This window comes from Amblyomma maculatum, unplaced genomic scaffold (genome assembly GCF_055883805.1).
Source record: "Amblyomma maculatum isolate TAMU_Amacu unplaced genomic scaffold, ASM5588380v1 scaffold_13, whole genome shotgun sequence".
Taxonomy (NCBI): Eukaryota; Metazoa; Arthropoda; class Arachnida; order Ixodida; family Ixodidae; genus Amblyomma; species Amblyomma maculatum.
In genome coordinates this window covers 9,746,995-9,767,317 of record NW_028146738.1, presented here as the reverse complement: position 1 = coordinate 9,767,317, position 20,323 = coordinate 9,746,995, and the positions used below count along the sequence as shown (strand labels likewise).

Here is a 20,323-nt window from a genome sequence, read left to right as displayed (position 1 = left end):
TCTCTTTATTTACTTATTTACATACCGTCAGTCCCCTATGCATTATAGAGGGGAGTGTGGTTACATGAATAGTAACATGCAAAAAGCGGCAGTTAAGAAAAAGTGCAGTTTAAGTACAATGCAAAATTTTTGACAAATGAACTCGAACTAAATGCAGCCAGATCTAAAACAATGTTAGTTCCTGATCTCTTTGTTTAGGATGATGGATGGATGATGATGGATGATGGATGGATGATGGATTTCAACATGTGTCTTCATGCGTCGATCCTTTTTTTTTTTGCGCAGAGCGATCCAAGCACTCGCTTAAAAGCTGCATTGAAAGCCATGTAGCAAGGACTGAGATTATTCCGCTTCGTAACACCCTTCAAAACCAGCACAAAACCAGACCGTGCCTTCATGACGGTGGAAGATGGGTGCAAAAACCACTTTCCCCCAGCCTGTCAGCTTTTTGTCTAATTAAAGCCCTGGACGGATACTGTGCGCTGCCGTTCCAAAATGAAAAAAAAAGCAAGAAACAGATATCCCCTTAACAGGCTTCCGCAAACGAAAAATTGTCTAGGAAGCGGCAGTTAAAGGTCAAGAAAAGCCACTGATGTGTTAATCCGAACCGATCTGAAGTCATCAGTGGCGGAGAGGCTGCGAATGCCGCCCATGTTGCCTTTGTTGTTTTGTGGTGTCATTAGGATTGTGAGTGCTATTTCCTTACGGTATGCTGCTTTTTTCTGCTGTGGTTCTTTGAATGGGCCACAGAATTGATGTGTGACATGTGCACTACGGTAGACGTTCTCAAGTACGTGTAGTAGTGGTAAATAGATTCAATGTCGTACGCCCACTGCACCGCGGCGTGGCAACGCCGGCACACCGTGGCCACGCATCAACACGGAAAAAGGAAATGGACTGGCGTTGTTGCTTTCAAATGTGAGTATGCTGCTTGAAATTATTTTAGTTTATTGTTGCGATTGAATGAGGTATGCGTTGTTAAAACTGTTGCCTGTACTGTCACCGTAATACATATGCTGCGAACTCGACGTGACCGCTCAATAAGCTGCCTGTTTTATTGTGAGGGCGAGCCAATCGCTCTTGGGAAGCCATCCCTTTTCATACCTAAGCTCGTCGCTACCGCCAAAAAGTTGTAGGATATAAGTATAAAGTTACTGTGTATATTTCATGATATGATTGTGGTGGATGTGTATTGGATGTGATCAGTACCCCGAACGAGTTGTGGCCCGTGTGATCGTTTTCAAGGCAAATGCGTGAACAAATATGCTTTTATTTTGAGATTTATTTATCTCTTAGTATATCTATTGTGCCTCAATCTTTTATTTGAAATAAATGTTTTCTTAAAGAGTATGTTTGAATAATCGTCTTTTTTTCTAACAGTTGGGTGCATTAATGCGATGAATAGAGCCAGCGCGCAAAAAGCAGGTTGTTGCTGTGGCGCATGTTTCAAAGTGGTCGCTGGATTTAGGTTTGGGGCTTGTGTGCATGTACAAAAATATTCCTATCTCTGTAAAACAAGATCGCCTGGCGCCAAGGTACTAGCTGGTATACTACTCAGCCGTTAGGTGTTTGCTAGTAGAATGACGATTCGAAATAATTATTTCAGTGCCAGTAAGTAGTCAAATGTGCATGACAAGAGTGATTGCTTTCATTACCAAATAGCCTTCCATATCTTTGATGCATTATGCGTATCTTTGTATTGTTCACAGCACAGGTGGAAATGAGCTTTCAGGAGGAATGCATTTGCTGGTACTTTGTGTTGTGGCTTTCGATAGAAGTTTTGAAATAATGCAATAGTGAACAGTTCCAAACCAGAAATAAAAAAGCAATTTCACATCATTAATGTCATGTCCGCTGTGCTCCCTTCTAGATTGATTTCAGAGGCCGCACTTGTGCAAAGTTATTTGATTGCCTTAACATTGTACACACATCGCTCAATACAGCAGCAGTGAACTTAGTTTTGTGCTATTTATAGTATTTTCAAAGGAAAAGTATGACTGACTTCGTGACATAAGTAGCTCTGCTGTCTATGCACTTCTCTGCAACTTTGGAATTACCTTGGAGTGAGTATGCAGGCCCTGATTAATATATTATATCTGCTCAGAGCAAAACGTAGCAAGTGCCGAAAGTCAGGCATATTTCTGATTCTGTAATAAAATTACCATTTAAAAAAAATTTGAGACGTACCACAAGTCTGAAAGAAGGCTTTTTAAATATTTTTTTTCACTGAGACGGTAGGGTACACCTACATAGAATTGCAGAATGGATAACTATTTACATAGTTAAATAAGTAAGTAAGTAAGTTTATTATAAATAAATAGCGTTTCACATTCATTGCCTGTCCGCGTAAGCATGCATGCTTACAAAAATCTTTATTTTTATATACAGAATGGCCGCACAATAAACACTGTCCCAAATTCGCCGCATTTGAAAATAGTATTCTTATGCAGTATTTTAAGGTAAAACCCATTCCTAATTTTTCTTAAAATTACGAATTAAGTTTCTAGGAGAAAGGAAAGAATATGAAGCAACATGCTGCATTGTATTGTTTCCAGTAACGTTATCAAAGCTGGAACTTGTTTTCTAGAGCATTGGGAGAAGGGCCTAAAATGAAGGCACAAAATCAACAAATAGCCTACCGCTCCTTAGAATATTGCCCATACACTAACCCTGTTACCTTTACTATAAAGGGAAAGCATACCTGATAACATTATTATAAGCCAGTATTGATTTGTGACGTATGGATGCTGTGGCGGTGCCACTGTCTGTGGGTGTGGATAGCCGCTCGTGGCATTCCCATAGCAACCGAGTCATAAATTACACTTTTTGGTATATTTTTTGTTCACAGTGCAGCCATGATGACTTTCGTATCCCCAGATTGCTGCTTTGTATTTCTCCTGTTGAAATTTTTGCTTTATTTTTTATTTGTAATAAGCATTTCTTTATGAAATACATGTTGGGGAACCTTTTGCTCCCATTAGCTAAATTTATTTTTTTCTTCGTAGCTTTGTTATAGCAGGCTTTTCCACACTATGTCTTAGTTTCCTGTTTAGTTTTCCACATCAAAAGTACTACAAATAAGAAAGTCAGGTTACCTTGTTTAAGCAATTTTAATAGAGCTTAAAAAAAGCGGACGTGTCAAATGTAGGTGACGAGGTCATGCTGGAGTGATTTAAGGATACTGGCTTTCAAATAAAATTTTTGAAAGCCTTTTCTTTGCTGTAGAATGCACATAGGTATGATAAATGAAGAAAATGGCCATAGACGTGATATAGTTAGTCTGAAGCTAGGAAATTTCAAAGCAGTTGTGTACATTCATTCCTATGGGCACACTTCATGCGGTTACCTACATCCACAAATGGCTGGGCCGTTACACCCTGCTATGTAACAAACCAGTACTTGTTCATAATAACGTAATCACATAGGCTATCTCTTCACAGTGCAGGTATCAGACTTAACGTAAGGGAAAAATTTGGCAACCGGCTTTGTGTTTGCTAATTTTCCATCTCCATTTAAGCAGTTATGACGATGCTTGAGAAGCTGTATGTTTCACCTTTAGTAACATAATTAGAGGCCGAATAATGTAATGTGTTCTCCTAAACTCATTATCTCTCTCCTCCAAGAGACTAGTCCCAACTTTAGGACAATTATGGAATAACTTATAGGGTGATGGGGTAATTTTTCTTGGAGTTTTGAAGAAATCTACTCTGCTCAAACATGCCATATAATGGAAAATGTTTCGTGTGCTTTCTTTTTATGCGTAACAGGAACATTCGTACACTCTTTGAGCTCGAATTTTTTATCCACTCTGTAATATCAAGGTAGATTTGCCTCACAGTCGTGAAGAAAAACTATGATTCAAAACGGCCTAATTTTAGATTTGTCGCATTTTTAACGTTTTTTTTCTACAAACCAGGCTTTGAGGTATCCCTATCATCCATATTGTGGTGTGTTTATGCCACCCCCCACTTCTAAATCTTAGAAGGCAAGGTAAAACCTGAACTGCCTTTCATGGCACTTTCATATTTAGGGAAACTATAAAGGTTCTTTTACACGAGCGTGAAGTAAACCATGCAAGCTGGTTACTTTTGGCAAACACAGTGCACTGTATTGAGGCTGAAATCTAGCACTTTTTTCATTGTGCTGTGAGCAGTCTTCTTAAAGTTGTTTGCCCAAAATCTTCATAATTTTAAGTACTGAATTTATAGCTTTATCTGTTTTCATTACTAGGAAAGGAGTTGTGGGCTCGGTTTAACTTGTCGATATTTTCCCCTTGCTGAATATGCAGTTGCCTAAGCACTTGAGGCTGGCCAGTGCCTGGAGCCTACCTTCGGCTGACCTACACACCACAGCACAATAGAGGGACACAATAAATCATCTACCAGCAAGCACACTGCAGTACCCTTCTGCAAGCCACCACAAAATGTTATGACACGTTCAGGGATGCACAGTTAAGGTTGTTATGACCATGCATGGTCCGCACTTGCGCGCACTATTGTTCGCCTGTGGGCATGGATATGTGCTGTGGATATGTGCTGTTGGCGCAAGGGCTCTAAGTGAGCCTGTTTCCATGAATCTTTTTGTGTGAGCCTGCTTTGCTTTGTCGAGACCCTGCAAATGCCAAATTGGCCCTGTCAAGGGAACGTCAAGAAAAATACAAAGAAACGTCGCCCTGAGAGAAATAGCCGGATGTGCTTTTGTTCAATTGTTCACCCTTCCCGTCGAGAAGCGCTATTGTCAAGTGAGGAATGCCTATTGTCCAAAGGAGACGACAGAGTGACACGTCCGCTGACGTACAGGACAAGAAAGGAGCATGACGAATACGGCCATTAGAGGAATTCCCGGGAATGCAGGAAAGATTTGCAATTGCCGGAAAGGGACAATGCTGGGAGCAGTATGTGGCGCGCACGTGCACTTGGGTTTCTGACAAGGAAATCCACTTGCCGGAACTACCATATCGGATCTTTGCAGAAGAATAGAAATGCACCTCCTCGCCGTTCCCAAGCTCTACCCGCCAACAAGTGACCCCGCCCAAGGAAACAATACCGGACCAGTCAGTGCATCAGACCATCAGTGCAGTGATGTGTTCGATTGGATGCCGATATCTGAGGGGCGTGCCCTGGAACTGGTTGGTCAGCATCTTCAGAGAGGGGCTAGACATAGGGGGTTTTAAGGACGTTGCAGAGCACGAAATGACGCTCTGAGCCCTGGGTAAACGGCTCAACCAGACGCTTCTCGCTATGAACTTTTAACGCTTGCCATTTTGCTGATATACCCTTCTTTTTCATGTAAATAAGTTTTCTCAAAGTGCCATTAAACCTGCTTGTATATATTTTACCAACTTCGAAGGTTCAATCCTTCTTCAACCCGGAGTCTCTGCACGCTACCAAGTGAAGGCCGGGTCGACTTAGTCCCAGCGTCACGACAAGGTCATACCACAAGCATAGCTAAAGCTGCTGGTATGAACGGACAGCTACCTTGGTTTGACTGCATTATTTCTTTTAATAATGATGAAGTCAGTGAAAAAAAAATTATTCAGAAGTAAATTGTGTTTTCATTGCTGTGGTTAGGAAAGCTAAACTTGATGCTATGTGTCGTGTACCCTGCAAATTATGGTTTTGGTGTTTGTTGTGATCGTCACAGCGTGTTTATCCCCCAACTATTAACTACGAGAGTTTGAACTGTACAGGTGCCCGGAAAACACTGCAGACCACGGCTGCTGGGTTTGAAATTATCTTGAGTTTTCTAGAGAAGATATAATAGTTTTTAGGCTCCACACATGAATTCTCCAGTGACATGTGCTGAAGTATGTGCAAGTTGCCTCCTAAGAGTCATTAGGTAAAATGTAAAACATGGTTTTATCATTCAGTTGGGATTTGTATTATTATAGATGAAACTGCATGTAACAATTTGATTCCACAATATTTTTTTGCTCTAGAAGTGTTGTGCTTTTCTTTGTGACCTTTAGCTTTGTTCAATCGGTCTCCACAACAGTGCATGCCCTTTGTAGTGTGCTAGCCAGACGTAGATGGTTTGTTAGATTTTTGGAAGAAAGCTACATATCCTAAATCTTGTGAAGACACCCAGCTCAGCAAACCCTAGGCATAGATATGATGTTAGCTATTTGTTGGTACTGCAGTTGATTGAAAATCCAGAGCAGTAAGAGATGCTTGACGCTGTTATTGTCGTCACCTGTGTAGGATTAGTAAATGACAAATTTAGAGTTATCCTTGTGCTTGGCCTCTTTTTCTCTACACTGACCACATCATAGATGAAAACCATATAGAAAAAGGCATTCAATTCATATAAAAGCACTTTTATTGCTCCCACTAGAGTTATAGGCAAAGCTGTTTTCTAATCAGCACGGTGAAATCCCCACCAGTCAATATCATATACACCAAGGTGTTGCAAAGAATCAAGATTGTAAAAGACTGCTGTGTCCTAGTCCATTGAAATAAGATAAGAGCTCATGAGTCGTATAACTTAGCCTGCAGTATTTCTTCATGTTCTAAAGTTTATCGGTTATTAGATCTCATTAGCTAATTTTTATTTGTCGGTTTCAGCAAAAAAACGTGTATGGTAAGGGGCTTGGTCCTCTTGCCTAGTTGCTGAGTGAACGATCTGGGATAGCGAAAATGATAGGCATCCGTTAATAAAGTTGCTTTCAGTATTATCCTTCGAAATGTTGAGAGCGAGGTCAGGCAAAGTAATACTAGGGAGTTAAAATCGCCTCATTTAACACGGGTAATTGGGACACGAACGAGTTATCGTAATCAGGTGGGCAATAGCATGCGCCTAGGATGATATGGAGGTGTGCAGCCCTGAAGCATACGAATACAATTTTCTAAACAATTATGAATTGTTATTCGATTGCAATTCAAATCAGGATGAGTAGCAAAAATGACACAGCCGCTGCGTCTGCTGTCGCATTCTGCACAAAAAATTTGACATTTAGGTGGGAGGGAAAATTTCTGAATCATCTGTGGATGAATTCAGCCGTGTCTTAGTGCTATGAAATTAGAATCTGATGAATCAATAAGGCTAATAAGGATGTCGCCTTTTGGCAGCATGCTTCTTAGGTTAGCGTAAAATAAAGAGAAGAATTTCATTTTATTTCTTTGACATGCGCCAATTAATATGGTTAACGAAGAACAACTTGTTTGTTTACCATATCATCCGCATATGTGTCCTTTCCTGCTTCAAGCCTGTTTCGGCGAAGAGTACTGCGAAAGCTTTTTTTTTATTAAATTCGATCAAGTTTTTCTGGGCTAAGCGAGTGGCTGGAGAAGAGCCTTGGGTTACAATAATTTTAGAATGCATGTTTTTTCTGCTAGTCTGAAGGCGTTTTTGTCTTTAAAATAGGCAAACTGCACTATAACTCGTCTGGGCTGATTTGGGGTAAAGCGCTCTAGCCTATGAGGATGCTTTAATTCCCTCTCTTGAATACAGTTTCGAATGTTCTTAGGTAAAAGCGATTACCTTTCCATCAGAACTCGACCAACTTCGTCGCAAACATCATCCACCCCGTATAACACTATGTTGTTTCTCCATGCCCTATATACGGCGTCAATTGCTCGAGCAGTCAGGAGCTCAATCTGACAATCGTTTGCCTTTGCAAGCGGCTGAACACTATCTACATCTGCTTTCATGGTAAATCATGAAGATGTAACATCTGTTTAATTGCCGTAGAGTAGACAGATGATCAGTTGTTAGCAATGACTCCTACAAGTACTTCATATTTATGTAGAACAATATTGGGCAAAACAATAAGGAACAAAAAGCTTCCTCATACCTGAGGTACTGTTAGAACTAGGCAAAGCAGAAAGCTACGCAGTGTATGAGCTGGTACTTCCATTTTTCTTTGCCGAAAACCTTCTTTTAGTTGAGATTTTATTGCACATATTCGGTTAAATATTGCACGTCAAGCAACTTTCATAGATATATGCTGATAGTTCTTGTACGCTATTTCTTCTATCAGTTCTTATCATTATTGCTACGAATGGTCAAATGCACGCACAGCTTTACAAGTCCTCAATACCTAAACCTCCGGCAAAGGTTTGAAGTTAAATACACTGAACTCTGGTCTAAATGTACTGTCTCAGAAGAATGTGTGATAACCAAAGTGAACAAAATTACCTCCTCTCTATTTGAGTGTTTTGCTCGTCTTCAGTTAATCTGCTTTTCACCACTTGTGATGCGGGCAATGTTTTTTATCTAGAAAGTTGAATGTGTCAACTGAACAAGGAGAAATAAAGTTGCATCTTCTTAGTCACACTTGTGTTCATTTTATTTCTTTTTTTTGAGGCCATGTAAGTCTGCTGCTTCACAGTGCTTCTATCTTGTGTAATCCAGCAGTCTGGTTAGTGGTTATGCCACCAGAAACAAAAAAGAGCAGTTTGCTAAATTTGTACTATTTTCCGATAGTTTTGTATTGTTGCAGTCTTCCGGAGGTGGATGGGTGTTGCTAAATGTAGTGGCTGTTACTATTCCCAGATGTTGCATATCCTGATATAGGTAGCTGCTATTACTACCTGAGGAGGTAGTGTTATTTTGTTAAGTGGAGTTCCTAAAACTACCTGTGCGGGTAGTGAATGTGTATTTGCTCTTGCTACCTTTTATAAGTAGTGAATTTTGCTGAATGTAGTTCCTCTAACTACCTGCAGTTGTGGTTAATATTATCAAAGGTAGTAGGTCTTATTACCTCATATAGGTAGTAAATTTGGCCAAAGCTAATTACTCTCACTACATGCAGTGTTAGGACATATTAGTAATAGCAGTTGCTCCTACTACCTCCTATAGGTAGTACATTTTGCTGAAGGCAGCTACTAGTACTACCTCTAGAGGTTGCAATTGTTCTAGAGGTAGTTCTGGTACTACCTTCTACAGGTAGTATATGCTACTACCATGCTGATACTACCTGCCATTACTAACTAGTTAGTAACATGAGTGACAAGCAGTTACTACCCTTAAAGTTAGTAACCGCAATTACCCTTTTGGAGTGAAGGCTCAACTTGTTGAACCGTCACGTTATACTCCTGCGACCAGAAGCTCCATCTCGGCAACCGGCCAAAAGGGTCTTTAATGCTGGCTAGCTAGCATAGCGAATGATGATCCCTGACGACACGAGGCTGTCATCCGTAGATGTATGGTCGGAACTTTTTCAGAGCCCAAATGATGGCAAGACACGCTTTTTACGTCTTCGAATAGCTTCCGATCGCAAAAGCATACGCCTCGCGTAGGAGATGACTCGTTTTGCACCGTCCTGCACCCGTATGAGGGTCTCTCCGAGTTCGACATTGCAGGCGTCAGTGTGGTCATCAGTGTCTGCATTCTCATCAGAATGAGCTAGTATTGGTGGACTTTGAATACGACGGCTGAGTTCCTTGAAGGCTTCTTTTTGAGCACTACCCCATAACAAGGGTGAGTCATCTCGGGTCAAGGCTGTCAATGGCTCATTTAGGCGAGCAAAATCTGAGACAAAACGACGCTAATACGAGCAGAGGCCCAACAAGTGTCGGAGGTCCTTGTTGCCGGTGGCGCATGAGGAACTCGAGACGGCGGAAGTCTTGTCCGGAACTAGGAGAACACTTATTGAGCTGACAATGTGGTCTAAAACGCGAAGCTCCTCAAAGGCGAAATGACATCTCTTTGGCTTGATGGTTAGTCACGCAGACTAGAGAGCTTGAAGCACAATGCGCAATCATTGCAAGTGTTGGATGAAGTACACAAGGCACGACTTCCGTTTCATACCAGCTAAAACGGAGTCCATCATTCTGTGAAACATTGCCGGAGCGGAGCAAAGCACAAACGAGAGCACCTTAAATTCATACAGACCCGCTCGTCCACGTTTATCTGCCAACATCCGCTTTTCAGATTTAGGAAAGAGAAGCTGGCGTCACGGAGTCGGTCAAGCGCATTATCGATCCTGTGGAGTGTGTATACGTCCTTTTTAGTAACACTTTTTAGTTTTCTGTAAATAAGTGAGAACCGCAACGATTCTCTTTCTTTTTCACCAGGACCACCGGCGAAGCCCATGGACTTGACTTATGACGTGTGTAGAACATCGTCTTAAAGCATTTCGTCCACTTGCATTTTAATAACCTCCCGTTCCCTAGACGAAACACGGTAAAGACGCTGGCAAACGCGTGGCGTGGCCGAAACGATGACGATGCGATGCTTGGCTACAGGTGTACGCCCGACCTTGGATCTCGTCACAAAGCTATCTTTAAATCAACTAGCTGGGGCCAAGAAGGTTTTTCTGATCAAATGACAAGCCAAGGGTGATTTTATCTTTCAGAAGAGCGTGACATGGTGCGGTATCGTCGCGAAGATTCATCTCCGGTGGGCACAGATTCGGCAACCCATCCATGTCATGAAGGAAGCAGCAGCCATTCCCTTGATGAAGTGCTGAATTTCTTTGATCAAATTCGTCAGCAAAACAGTCGCATAGCCGTCATTCCATTCGACAAGACCGCGTACGAGAGCCACTCCCTTCTCGAACAGCAGCGAAGGGTGACGGTCTGCAATAGCCTGATAGTTGTGAATCTAGTGGTTCCTCAATAACACCGGTACACTGGACTGTGGTGGCAGCATTACACCACCTTCGACAATACGCAGAGCATTGACTCCTGAATCTTCTGTGGCGCTATGCGCCACGGCTTGCTTCGTCGAAAACGTGACTAGCGCCTCGTGTAGATCAATGACTCCACCGCTCGCTTTGGCCCAGGATCACATCTCTCGAACAGTCGCACAAGACGACGAATTCACCGACGTAAAAAAGCCGTGGGCATCGTTTCGGGCTGGGCACCTTCCGGTATACCTAATGAGGTGATTGCTAGGCAATAGAATGCTAGTGCCGAAACCCAGCGTCAAAACGTTTCACAATCCCTGGGCGAGTGCATGGATCACCACTGAATAGTGCGCGCCAGTATCAAGCTATCGCGTGGTTCTATCAGTTATCACACATAAATTGAATGTAGCGCGTCGGATGCTGTCGCTGCCCTGTCCCTGTTAGAAATCAGCGTATCGGTGTATTGGCGGCGGAGGATCTTCAATTTCCAAAGAGCAGCGGCCTTGCCTCCGGAGATCGCTCAGATTAGTTTTCCCGACGTGGACTGGGGGAACGCCGCACGGTATAGCTGGCATCTCGGCGAGGGCTTGGGGTACGGTAACGCAGAGAAGACGACGATTTAGAGTTATAGCGGCCGTATGTCATAGGCCTCTGACGGCCTGTGACATACGCTGGCCGTTTGCCGTTCCAAGGGCAAGGGTCGTCGGGTGCGAAACCACGCAGACCCAGTCGGCGGTACATGCAGGCGCTGTAAAGAGATCCGCCTCACCACAGTGGTAGGAGAGTGGCCGCCGGTCCGGTGCACGCCACACATCACATTTCCGACTGTTCGAGCAAGCGCACTGTTCGAGTCGTGGTATTGACATCGTAGCCTGCTGCTGGCACCCAAAAGAATACAGATGCATAGGTCTGACCTCAGTCTGCCTAGTAACCTCAGAGAGTGGTTTCTGCTGCGCTGCCAGGCACACCTCGTCCTGGATGATTTCAGGCAGCGATGTAACAGAAGGCAGCAGGATGGCTTGTAATTCCTCCCTGATCATTGACCTGATTAGGTCACGCAAAACGGCCACACCACTCCCAAGCGACATCGAAAGAGGAGCGGGCCGAAGCGTGCTTGCATGGCGATTGTATTGCGGGTCTCGCCGCAAGAGCGTCATCTTTATGGTGGTCGCTTCAGTGTGGAATTCGGCAACAGTACCCGGTGGGCTGCACACAAAACCGACGAAAAGCTCCTGCTTAAACCCTCGCATGAGGTGGCGAAGCTTCTCCTCCTCGATGTAGAGGTCAGCACGCTTGAAGAGGCGCGTCATGTCCTCCACATACATGCGGACGCTTTCGTTGGTCTGCTGGTTACGGGAGTGAAGCGCAGCTAGCTTTCTCCCGGCGGTCTGCGTTGGGGAATGTAGCTAGGAGACTTCGGCGAAATGTATCCCAGCCGGACATGTAGTGTGAAGAGAGGATAACCGATGGTCGCTTAGGGTAACAAACTGGATTCCAAGGGAAGGAAAGCGTAGCAGGGGGCGCAAGAAAGTTACGTGGGCGGATGAGGTTAAGGATTTCGCAGGGGTCAAGTGGATGCAGCTAGCACAGAACCGGGTTAAGTGGAGAAATATGGGAGAGCCCTTCGCCCTGCAGTGGGTATAATCAGGCTGATGACGATGATGATGATGGTCCCAGGTGGACAGGTTGTTCTCGTTGTTTTTGTACCATGCCCTAGCGCAGTCCATGAGCGCAAAATGCACTTTAACGAGCTTACAGTTGTCGAAGGTGTCCAGCTAGTCTTCCGCATCTTCGTAGACGTCACCATGGAAAGATGGCGGTGTTCACTGTATATGTTAGAGGATGGGCGCCGGGGACCTGCTGTCTGTGGATATTTCCGGTAGGACCGTCAGCCAAGGTTGCGTAATTCTCGTCGGAGTAGCAAAAGGCATTCAGGGGACTGACCGCTGAGGCGGCGGCTTGGGCACTGATGGACCGGTGTGAGATCCATTTTTATGCCGCAGGCATACGCAGGTCGACACGCATACCCCGTAAGGCTCCTACAGATGTGTAACAGTTGTTAAACGGAATAATTACTCTAGCGGCTGAACGAGGGCACTGAGAGACCTGAACAAGGGAACGAGAGCACCAGAAACAGGCCTACACTTAAACATCCTCTACTTCTACTGATTCTGCTCCTCCTTCTGCCTCTAATACACGTGTCTATATTGAATTATCTGCGAAAATAGAGCAATAATAAGCATCTAGAGATTCAGCGAGTTACACACCAGATATATGTGAACTAGGATTCACAAATGGAATAGCCGGCAGTAACCATTATTGAAGTAGTATCATGCCCTCAACATTGAAGCTTGTGTCCTTCAGTTATTTGTCATGAACTCATGAACGTTAACTAGCAGAGTTTGGAAACTTTCTGCGCATTTCTTTTTAGTGACTGCAGAATAATAAGTTTTGCAAGAAAAGAATAGAAAATATAACTTTTTCGTCAACTAAATTCTTTCTGTAGTGGATTTCAAGAAAAAAGTTCAGTAGGTCATTTATTTTGACTGCAGCCATTACCTCATTACCAGCTTTTAAATTATCAGATTCTATACGTGTTCTAAGTTCTAAAGCGACCTAATTTAACTCATTTGGGCTTCTCTAATTTGCACTGTCATCGCAGAGTATACGGGCGCATTGCGTTTTGCACACATCGAAGCGTGCTCGACGCGGCTACGATCGACCTCGTGTTTTGGAAATCAGCAGGTGGAGTTCCCCGCAAATGAGGTATCGCGGAAGGGCTATATTTGCAACCTTTAAGGGGGTGATAAAGTCTTGCGTCAACCGATCTATAGTATATGCGTCAACCGATCTGCCTAGATGGCGGCCTGGAGTCGGCCCGGCTGGCGTGTTCGGCCAGTCCGATCATACGTAGCTGAATTTCAGAATTTCCGGACGTGAGCTCAACAGTAGAGTTTCCCAAAATTCATCGCATTTGTATCTTGATTTACATTTTTATTTCTGGACACGTCCATATATGTGCCAGATCTGCCATATCCTGACATACTTTGCACCTGAGAACTGTTCCGAATAGCACTGGCCAAGGGTACCCGGATTCGGAAGAGCCCTTGTTTGTAATCTCCTCCAGATGCTTTCTCCGCTATTATATAGTTTTCTATCTGCTGGTGGGTATCCTACCTTGTTTAGCGGATTCTGCTCAGTAATCTCTTTATACCTAATTAGCGTGTCTCTGCTAAGAGTGTAATGAGTGTCAGAGCCTACCCTGAAGTCGCGACCGTGGAAAGCTTTATGAGGCCCCTCATTTACTTGTAGCTGGAAATGTATTGGTGTCCATATTAGCCGGATTAATCTGCCATTCTTATATGTTTTCCTTATCCTCTTTGCTGTAGAGATACCCTTCCCTTCAGAAAATTGTATATTGCTGATTTTGTAAACTAAAATCTAAAATCCCTCTAATTATTGCTAACCTGCCTCTAAAAGTTTTCAAATTATAAGTGATTAGAAAACAATTTAGAGGCAGGTTTGCAACAATCAAACATTTTAGTTCGTCGCTCCAGGAACCGTCATTCGATGACAAAGGTGCTAAAATTTGAGCTCAACACTGCAAAATGTCTTCCAGAAAACATATTTTTTATTGCCCTGCTCAAGTAAATACCCCTCCCCGACTCTTCCGCCACCTTTACTAAAAAACTAGGTTCCAAGAAAAAGTTGGGTAAAGTTTACTTAATAATTATTTCTTTATTTATACCATCGACTTTATTTTCCGAGGAACGCAGAAGAATTCTACTTTGCTATCAGCCAAGAAAGATGGTGGTCAATGTGATCGAAGGTGGCAGGCTGTCAAAAGGTGTATGACATGATGAAATGGTGAATGGTGAACCACATACAACTAGAGCTACCTTAGGACATCTTTAAGGCTCTTTTAAAAGTTTCAAAGAACCGAGTAACTATAGAATGAAATATAAGTCATAACAGGGTAAAGTCAAATTTTGGGTATTCATATCCGGCTTATTGTGCTGATGACACTTTCAAAATGAGGTTGTGCCTGTTTTTATCATTCGAGGAAATGCGAATATTGCTGTGGTGTTCAGATAAAGATAATCGAGGTCCCATGACCATTTTTTGTTTTCAATAAAATTCTGACATTTGGTGGGCAAATGACTGAACACAGAAGAATGCACTTTAGTTTTGCAAGATATGGCGTAGTTTGCTCGAAAAAAAATCGAATAGCACTAGGGGTGGGAAACGAAATTTTGCCATTTCGATAAGTTCAGGTTTGTAGGCCTGCTGTTTCCGCAAAAAAATTTTTTTATCGTCGTTTTACTCAGTAAATCTATTCAACTTTTACTTTTAGAAAACCTATTAGAAAAATCATTTTGTTGCTACACTTGAATTAGTAAAAAATCGCAAACTTTTCTTCAGGAAAGGCGCGGTACAAGAATGGTAATTTTCAACCTTACATACTGGCCTGATATCTTAAGGTGTTTGCACTTGAACGTTTCCTCTCTATTATGCAGGTTATATTCCGAAGTATTCTCAGAAAGGCACCACATTCGCACAAATTCGCACAAAATTGCTTAACAGCTTAAAAAGGGATAATTTCAAATCGAGTTTAAAAAAAAATCTCCGATTTTTATTAAAAACCTCTCAAGAATTATTAGTACCAACCAAAAGTGTTGCATTATATTGTTTAAATTATAAAAATAAATATAAAACTGAGTGGTTGTCCTCAAAATTGCCGACGTTCAGCCCTACATCCCGGCACGACTCAATAACTTGTTGCCTGTGAAACGTTGTTTCTATATTATCTAGGCCTCAATTTTTATTCGTGGAAGAATTCGAAGTTATAGCAGTGCCCGTTATTTCTCCATATTATTTTGAAATCGGCCAAAATTCAATATTATCAAAAAATGGACTATTCTGATTCGCATTAAAAAGACTACCGCAACATCGATTTGTATTGAAATCTCCTAAAAACGATCCTAATTACTTTATAAATGTACTGTATTGTATACAATAGTTGTATCAAAATTAATATAACATTGAACGCATGTTTTTAATCTATAGAATTTGTTATGAATTCCCCTTAATTATTAGGCATCAGAACTTGATTATTACTTGCAGGATTTAGCTACGTTTCATCTTATGCAATATCCAAAGCCTTCTCAATAATAATAATAATAATAATATTAACTATAATAATATTAACTATAATAATATTAACATGAATTGGTTCACTTTATAAATGTACTGTATTGTATACAATAGTTGTATCAAAATTAATATAACATTGAACGCATGTTTTTAATCTATAGAATTTGTTATGGATTCCCCTTAATTATTAGGCATCAGAACTTGATTATTACTTGCAGGATTTAGCTACGTTTCATCTTATGCAATATCAAAAGCCTTCTCAATAATAATAATAATAATAATATTAACTATAATAATATTAACATGAATTGGTTCAAAGTAAAGGAGTGGTGCGTTATCTGCTACACATGTTCTGTAGACTCCTCAACCGCTCCCTAAGGGAAGGGTGGAATATGGAAGAGAAAGCGGAGAGGGGCGGAGAGGTGGCGTAGTGGAGGACTACGGAGTTTTTCCGACCCCCTGGGGATCTTTACTGTGCACTAAGATAGCACATCACGCTAACGTCTCTCCGTTTCGCCTCTACGGAAATGCAGCCGCCAGCACTCACGGTCGAACTCGGGAACTTCGGCGCTGTAGTCGGCCATCTTAGCCACAGCCCCACACCGGCTGGGCACCCATCTCAATAAAGTTTGTGGATCTTGGCAGGGTTGAAGATATCGTAAAACTAAATAAATTCTCTATTTCTGGCAAATCCATGGGAGAACCCAAGTGACAACTTTTTCTCTATCTTGTATTTTCTGTATATTCTCCGCGAGGTGCAATGGGTACTCAGTCTAGTATTTACATATTTTAATTCTCGGGTATGAAAAAAATTAACAATTCCATATTTTCGGACACCATTTTTTTAACGTGCACAGACGTACAACCATAAGCAAAGCGCTTTACAGCATTATAGCTTTGAAGGAATTTTATATTTCTTTATTGCAGCAGCACGAATGAGCCGAGATGAAGATTATTCTTGTCGATAGAGCTATCTAGCTCAGAGAAAACGTGAGGAAGCACAGAGGGAACCTGCTGTCAACCTAAACTGCAGGTTACGCTTTGCAGGGTATAGGTGGACGCGGGGTTCGCTCCGTAGTGGCCTGCATTTTTTTGTCGCTTAGATAGCTCTGTCAACAAGCATATGCTCATAATCTCAACTCATTCTTGCTGCTTCCGTCCTGCACCTATCATGCTGCCAAGCTTTTATTTACACATTATATGAATCGTCTTCAAAAATGTAGTATTGTTAATTTTTGTCATATCCGCGAAATTAAATAATAATATTAGGAATGGGATTGAATAGCACTATACCCCGCAATAAAAGAGATTACAGGATAAAGTAAAAGTTCATACGTCCCTTGCGTTGTCCGAAGAAACTGCAAGAAAAAGCGAATTTATTCCATTTTAAGCTATCATAAACCCTGTCAACAAGCAGAAGACTTTATAGGCATTGAGGTGGCTTTTAATATTGCATAATAAAAAATTAACTAATTTCAGCAAATACCGAGTCCAAAGTTTGAAGCTTACTATTGCAAAGATCATGGCGTCTTGCCCTATCAGGTCCTGGAGCATCAATGGACAAGAAGTGGAAGCTGTGACAGATTTTCTCTTCTTGGGCTCCAAGATTACCTCGGAAGGAGACTGCAGCCATGAAATTAGGAGTCGCCTGCTTCTGGGAAAGAGAGCAATGGTTAGCCTTGACCGCCTAGTAAAGAGCAGAGACATTAGTCTGCCAACCAAGATCCGTATAACTCGTGCTATGGTCTTTCCAGTTGTGATGTATGGATGATGGATGCGAGAGTTGGACTGTGAAAAAGGCTGACCGCCGAAGAATTGACGCATTTGAATTGTGGTGCTGGCGAAGACTCTTGAGAGTTCCTTGGACTGCCAGAAGATCAAATCAGTCGATATTGTCGACCATAAACCCTGACTGCTCATTGGAGGGTCAAATTCTAAAGTTAAAGCTCAGCTACTTTGGTCATCTGATGAGAAGAGAGGAGTCGCTGGAGAAAGATTTGATGTTGGGAAAGGTTGAGGGTCGCCGGAGAAGGGGTAGGCAGCGAACGCGATGGTTAGATGGCATCCTCGAGGCACTGCAGATGAAGTTATGTGATGTTAGGAAGGTGGTGAAAGACCGGAAAGCGTGGCGTGACATGGTCCATAGGGTCACGAAGAGTCGGACACGACTGAACGACTGAACTGAACTGATTTAAGGAACAGCCCTAAGCACTTCTGAAGAAAAAAAAAATGTTTTGAGATTTATGTTTATGTAGTTTTAGTTTATATAACGCAATACATTCAGTGCCTTTTATATGCAATGTAAGTAGATTTGCTTATGTTAATTCTAAAAAAATCGAAGTTCGGGTAGTTTCTTCCACTCGAATCAAAGTTGCCCATTTCTTGATAATATTGAATATTGGCCAAATGCAAAATAATGTAGAGAAAGAACGGAAAACTCAAGTTTCAAGTGTTTTCAATAATACAGAAAGAGGCCGGGATAGTATAGACAGTTTCATTGGCAATACTTTATATATATGTGCCAGAATGTGGGGCTGAATTTTAGAAATTTTCCGGATGTTTTTTGTTTACTTTCATAATTTTTAACGAAATGATGAAACACTTTTTTAGTCGGTAACATTTCTAAGGTATTGGAGATTCTTGATAGAGATTTAATAAAAACCAAAGAAAATGTATTTTATTTTTAACCTGGAAATATTTTTGCCCCTTTTTTGCTGCTTTCGAAATTCGGACGATTTTGATGATGTGGAGAACTCACAGAGCAATTTACAGCTCCAAATTTTCTGTGAAATTGAAACGTGCACCACAAAATAAAGAAAAAAAGTATGAGTGCAAATACTCGAGCCATCATGCCTATAAGTAAGGTTGAAAATAAACATTTTTGCAGCGCGTCGCTGCTCAAGCAAAGGTTGAGATTTCTTACGATATTAACTGCTACTACAAAATTGGATAGCAATCGTTTTTTTTTAAAGCACAGGTTTCATAGACTTGGTGAGTAAAACATAACACATGGCAAAACTTGAGTGCCTAAGCAGCACGCCTCCAATCTTGCAACTTTTTGGAAAGGCAAGAACGGCGTTTTCCACCTGTATAGAGACGATTGTTTTGCGAGAAAACTACGCCCTGTCATGCAAAAGTAAGGTTCACTCCTTTGTGTCGTGATATTTGCCCACCATATATAAAAATTTCATTGCAAAACAAAAACCAGTCTTAAGACCTTGATTACCGTAATTACCTGAAAACACCCAGGCTTTAGCCGCAAGGAATCTGTTTTTTTTTCTGTGCGGCAATCTCTCTTCTGTTAAGCAGAATAAGATTTCACCCATGAAATCTGCGTCGTACGGGTGCTGTAGACCCTTTCGGATGAAGGATTTGCAAAAGCTTTGGGAGATTATACCGTTCCGATCAAGAATTTTTAATTGGTACATGATATCACGCTTGGCGCTGTTGTACCGGTAGAATTATCACACAGTATCCCACCGTCAACAGGGTTGTGCCAAGGAGTGAGTTGTGTAGCGCTCGTCACCCGTTTAGTGAACGAGGGCTGGCAGCTCCCTGGGCGTTTGCGATGAATCCGAGTAGGCGCTGGTGAGATGAAGAAAAAGCTTTATACACTATTTACAGGAATTTACACAACGAGATCGGCTCGAGTTGAAAGCTAACATAGCCCTACGCGACGGTCCTGGTGCACTGACTGCCGGGGAGATTCCGCCGCGTCCGCTCTCTCATGGGGCGAACTGCTCCCGACGGACGCCAGTGACGAACTCACACTCGGAGTCTCGAAACGGAAGCACATGAGTCTCCGTTAACCGAGAAACCATTGCCGCTCAAATGGCCCCAATCCGACGGCAACACTTTCGCAGAGCCAATGGGAGAGCTTGCTGCGCCCTTGCTTCAAATATGCCGCTGGGCGAGAAGGGGTCCACCGCCAGGGCCACGGCGCCGAACTGTCTGGATGCTCCGCTCATGTTTAAACACTTCGCTTCTCTCCCCTTGGCACGTCTCACCACCAGTACACCGGTGTTTTGCAGAGCAGTATCGGGATTTTATCCAGAGCAGTATCCGGAAGGAGGCGTTTGCCGGAGAAGTTTGGCGTCCGGCTGAATTTCTGGGCGGCTTTGGCCGGGCACAGCAGCACCCCCGCCATCACACAATGCACCCGAAAGACGAGCTGTTCGTTTGTGGGTCGGATGCCGGGCGCGCTTGTTCGCCAGGTTCCTCCAAGCTCACGTCCAGTGTCCGGGCGCCAGGTAGCCATGTAGCCTCACGTGCTCGGGTTCCACTCGACAGGTCAGAGTCTGCCGACAGCCTTGTTGCCGCGGCACGTAGACCACCTTAGCTCGGGTCGCTCCGATGCCCTTGCCTCTCACCACTGGTAGTGGTAAACTGTTCTGCGGATTGCAAAATCGACCGACAACAGCCAGCACCCAAGACAAGCCAGTGCCCTCGGTTACCCGTCAAACACCAGACAGAGGCAAAATTTCAATTGCAATTACCTAAATTGTTGTCCCCTTTTTACTCCCACTACAACAAGAGACAAGTGTAGGATGCAATACACGAGGTTCAATCAACAATTTTGCACATTAACGATACATTGAA

The 20,323-nt window shown here is 42.6% G+C and overlaps 1 protein-coding gene across 1 annotated transcript in view; it reads right to left on the bottom strand.

Moving 5' to 3' along the window:
- Window positions 1-11,880, bottom strand: part of LOC146172181 (uncharacterized) — a 41,439-nt gene extending 29,559 nt beyond the window's left edge. Inside the window, exon 1 of the mRNA XM_084585993.1 lies at window positions 11,485-11,880. Coding sequence (XP_084442119.1) covers window positions 11,485-11,880 — 396 coding nt within the window. The remainder of the gene's footprint in view (window positions 1-11,484) is intronic.
- Window positions 11,881-20,323: the final 8,443 nt, after the last annotated feature.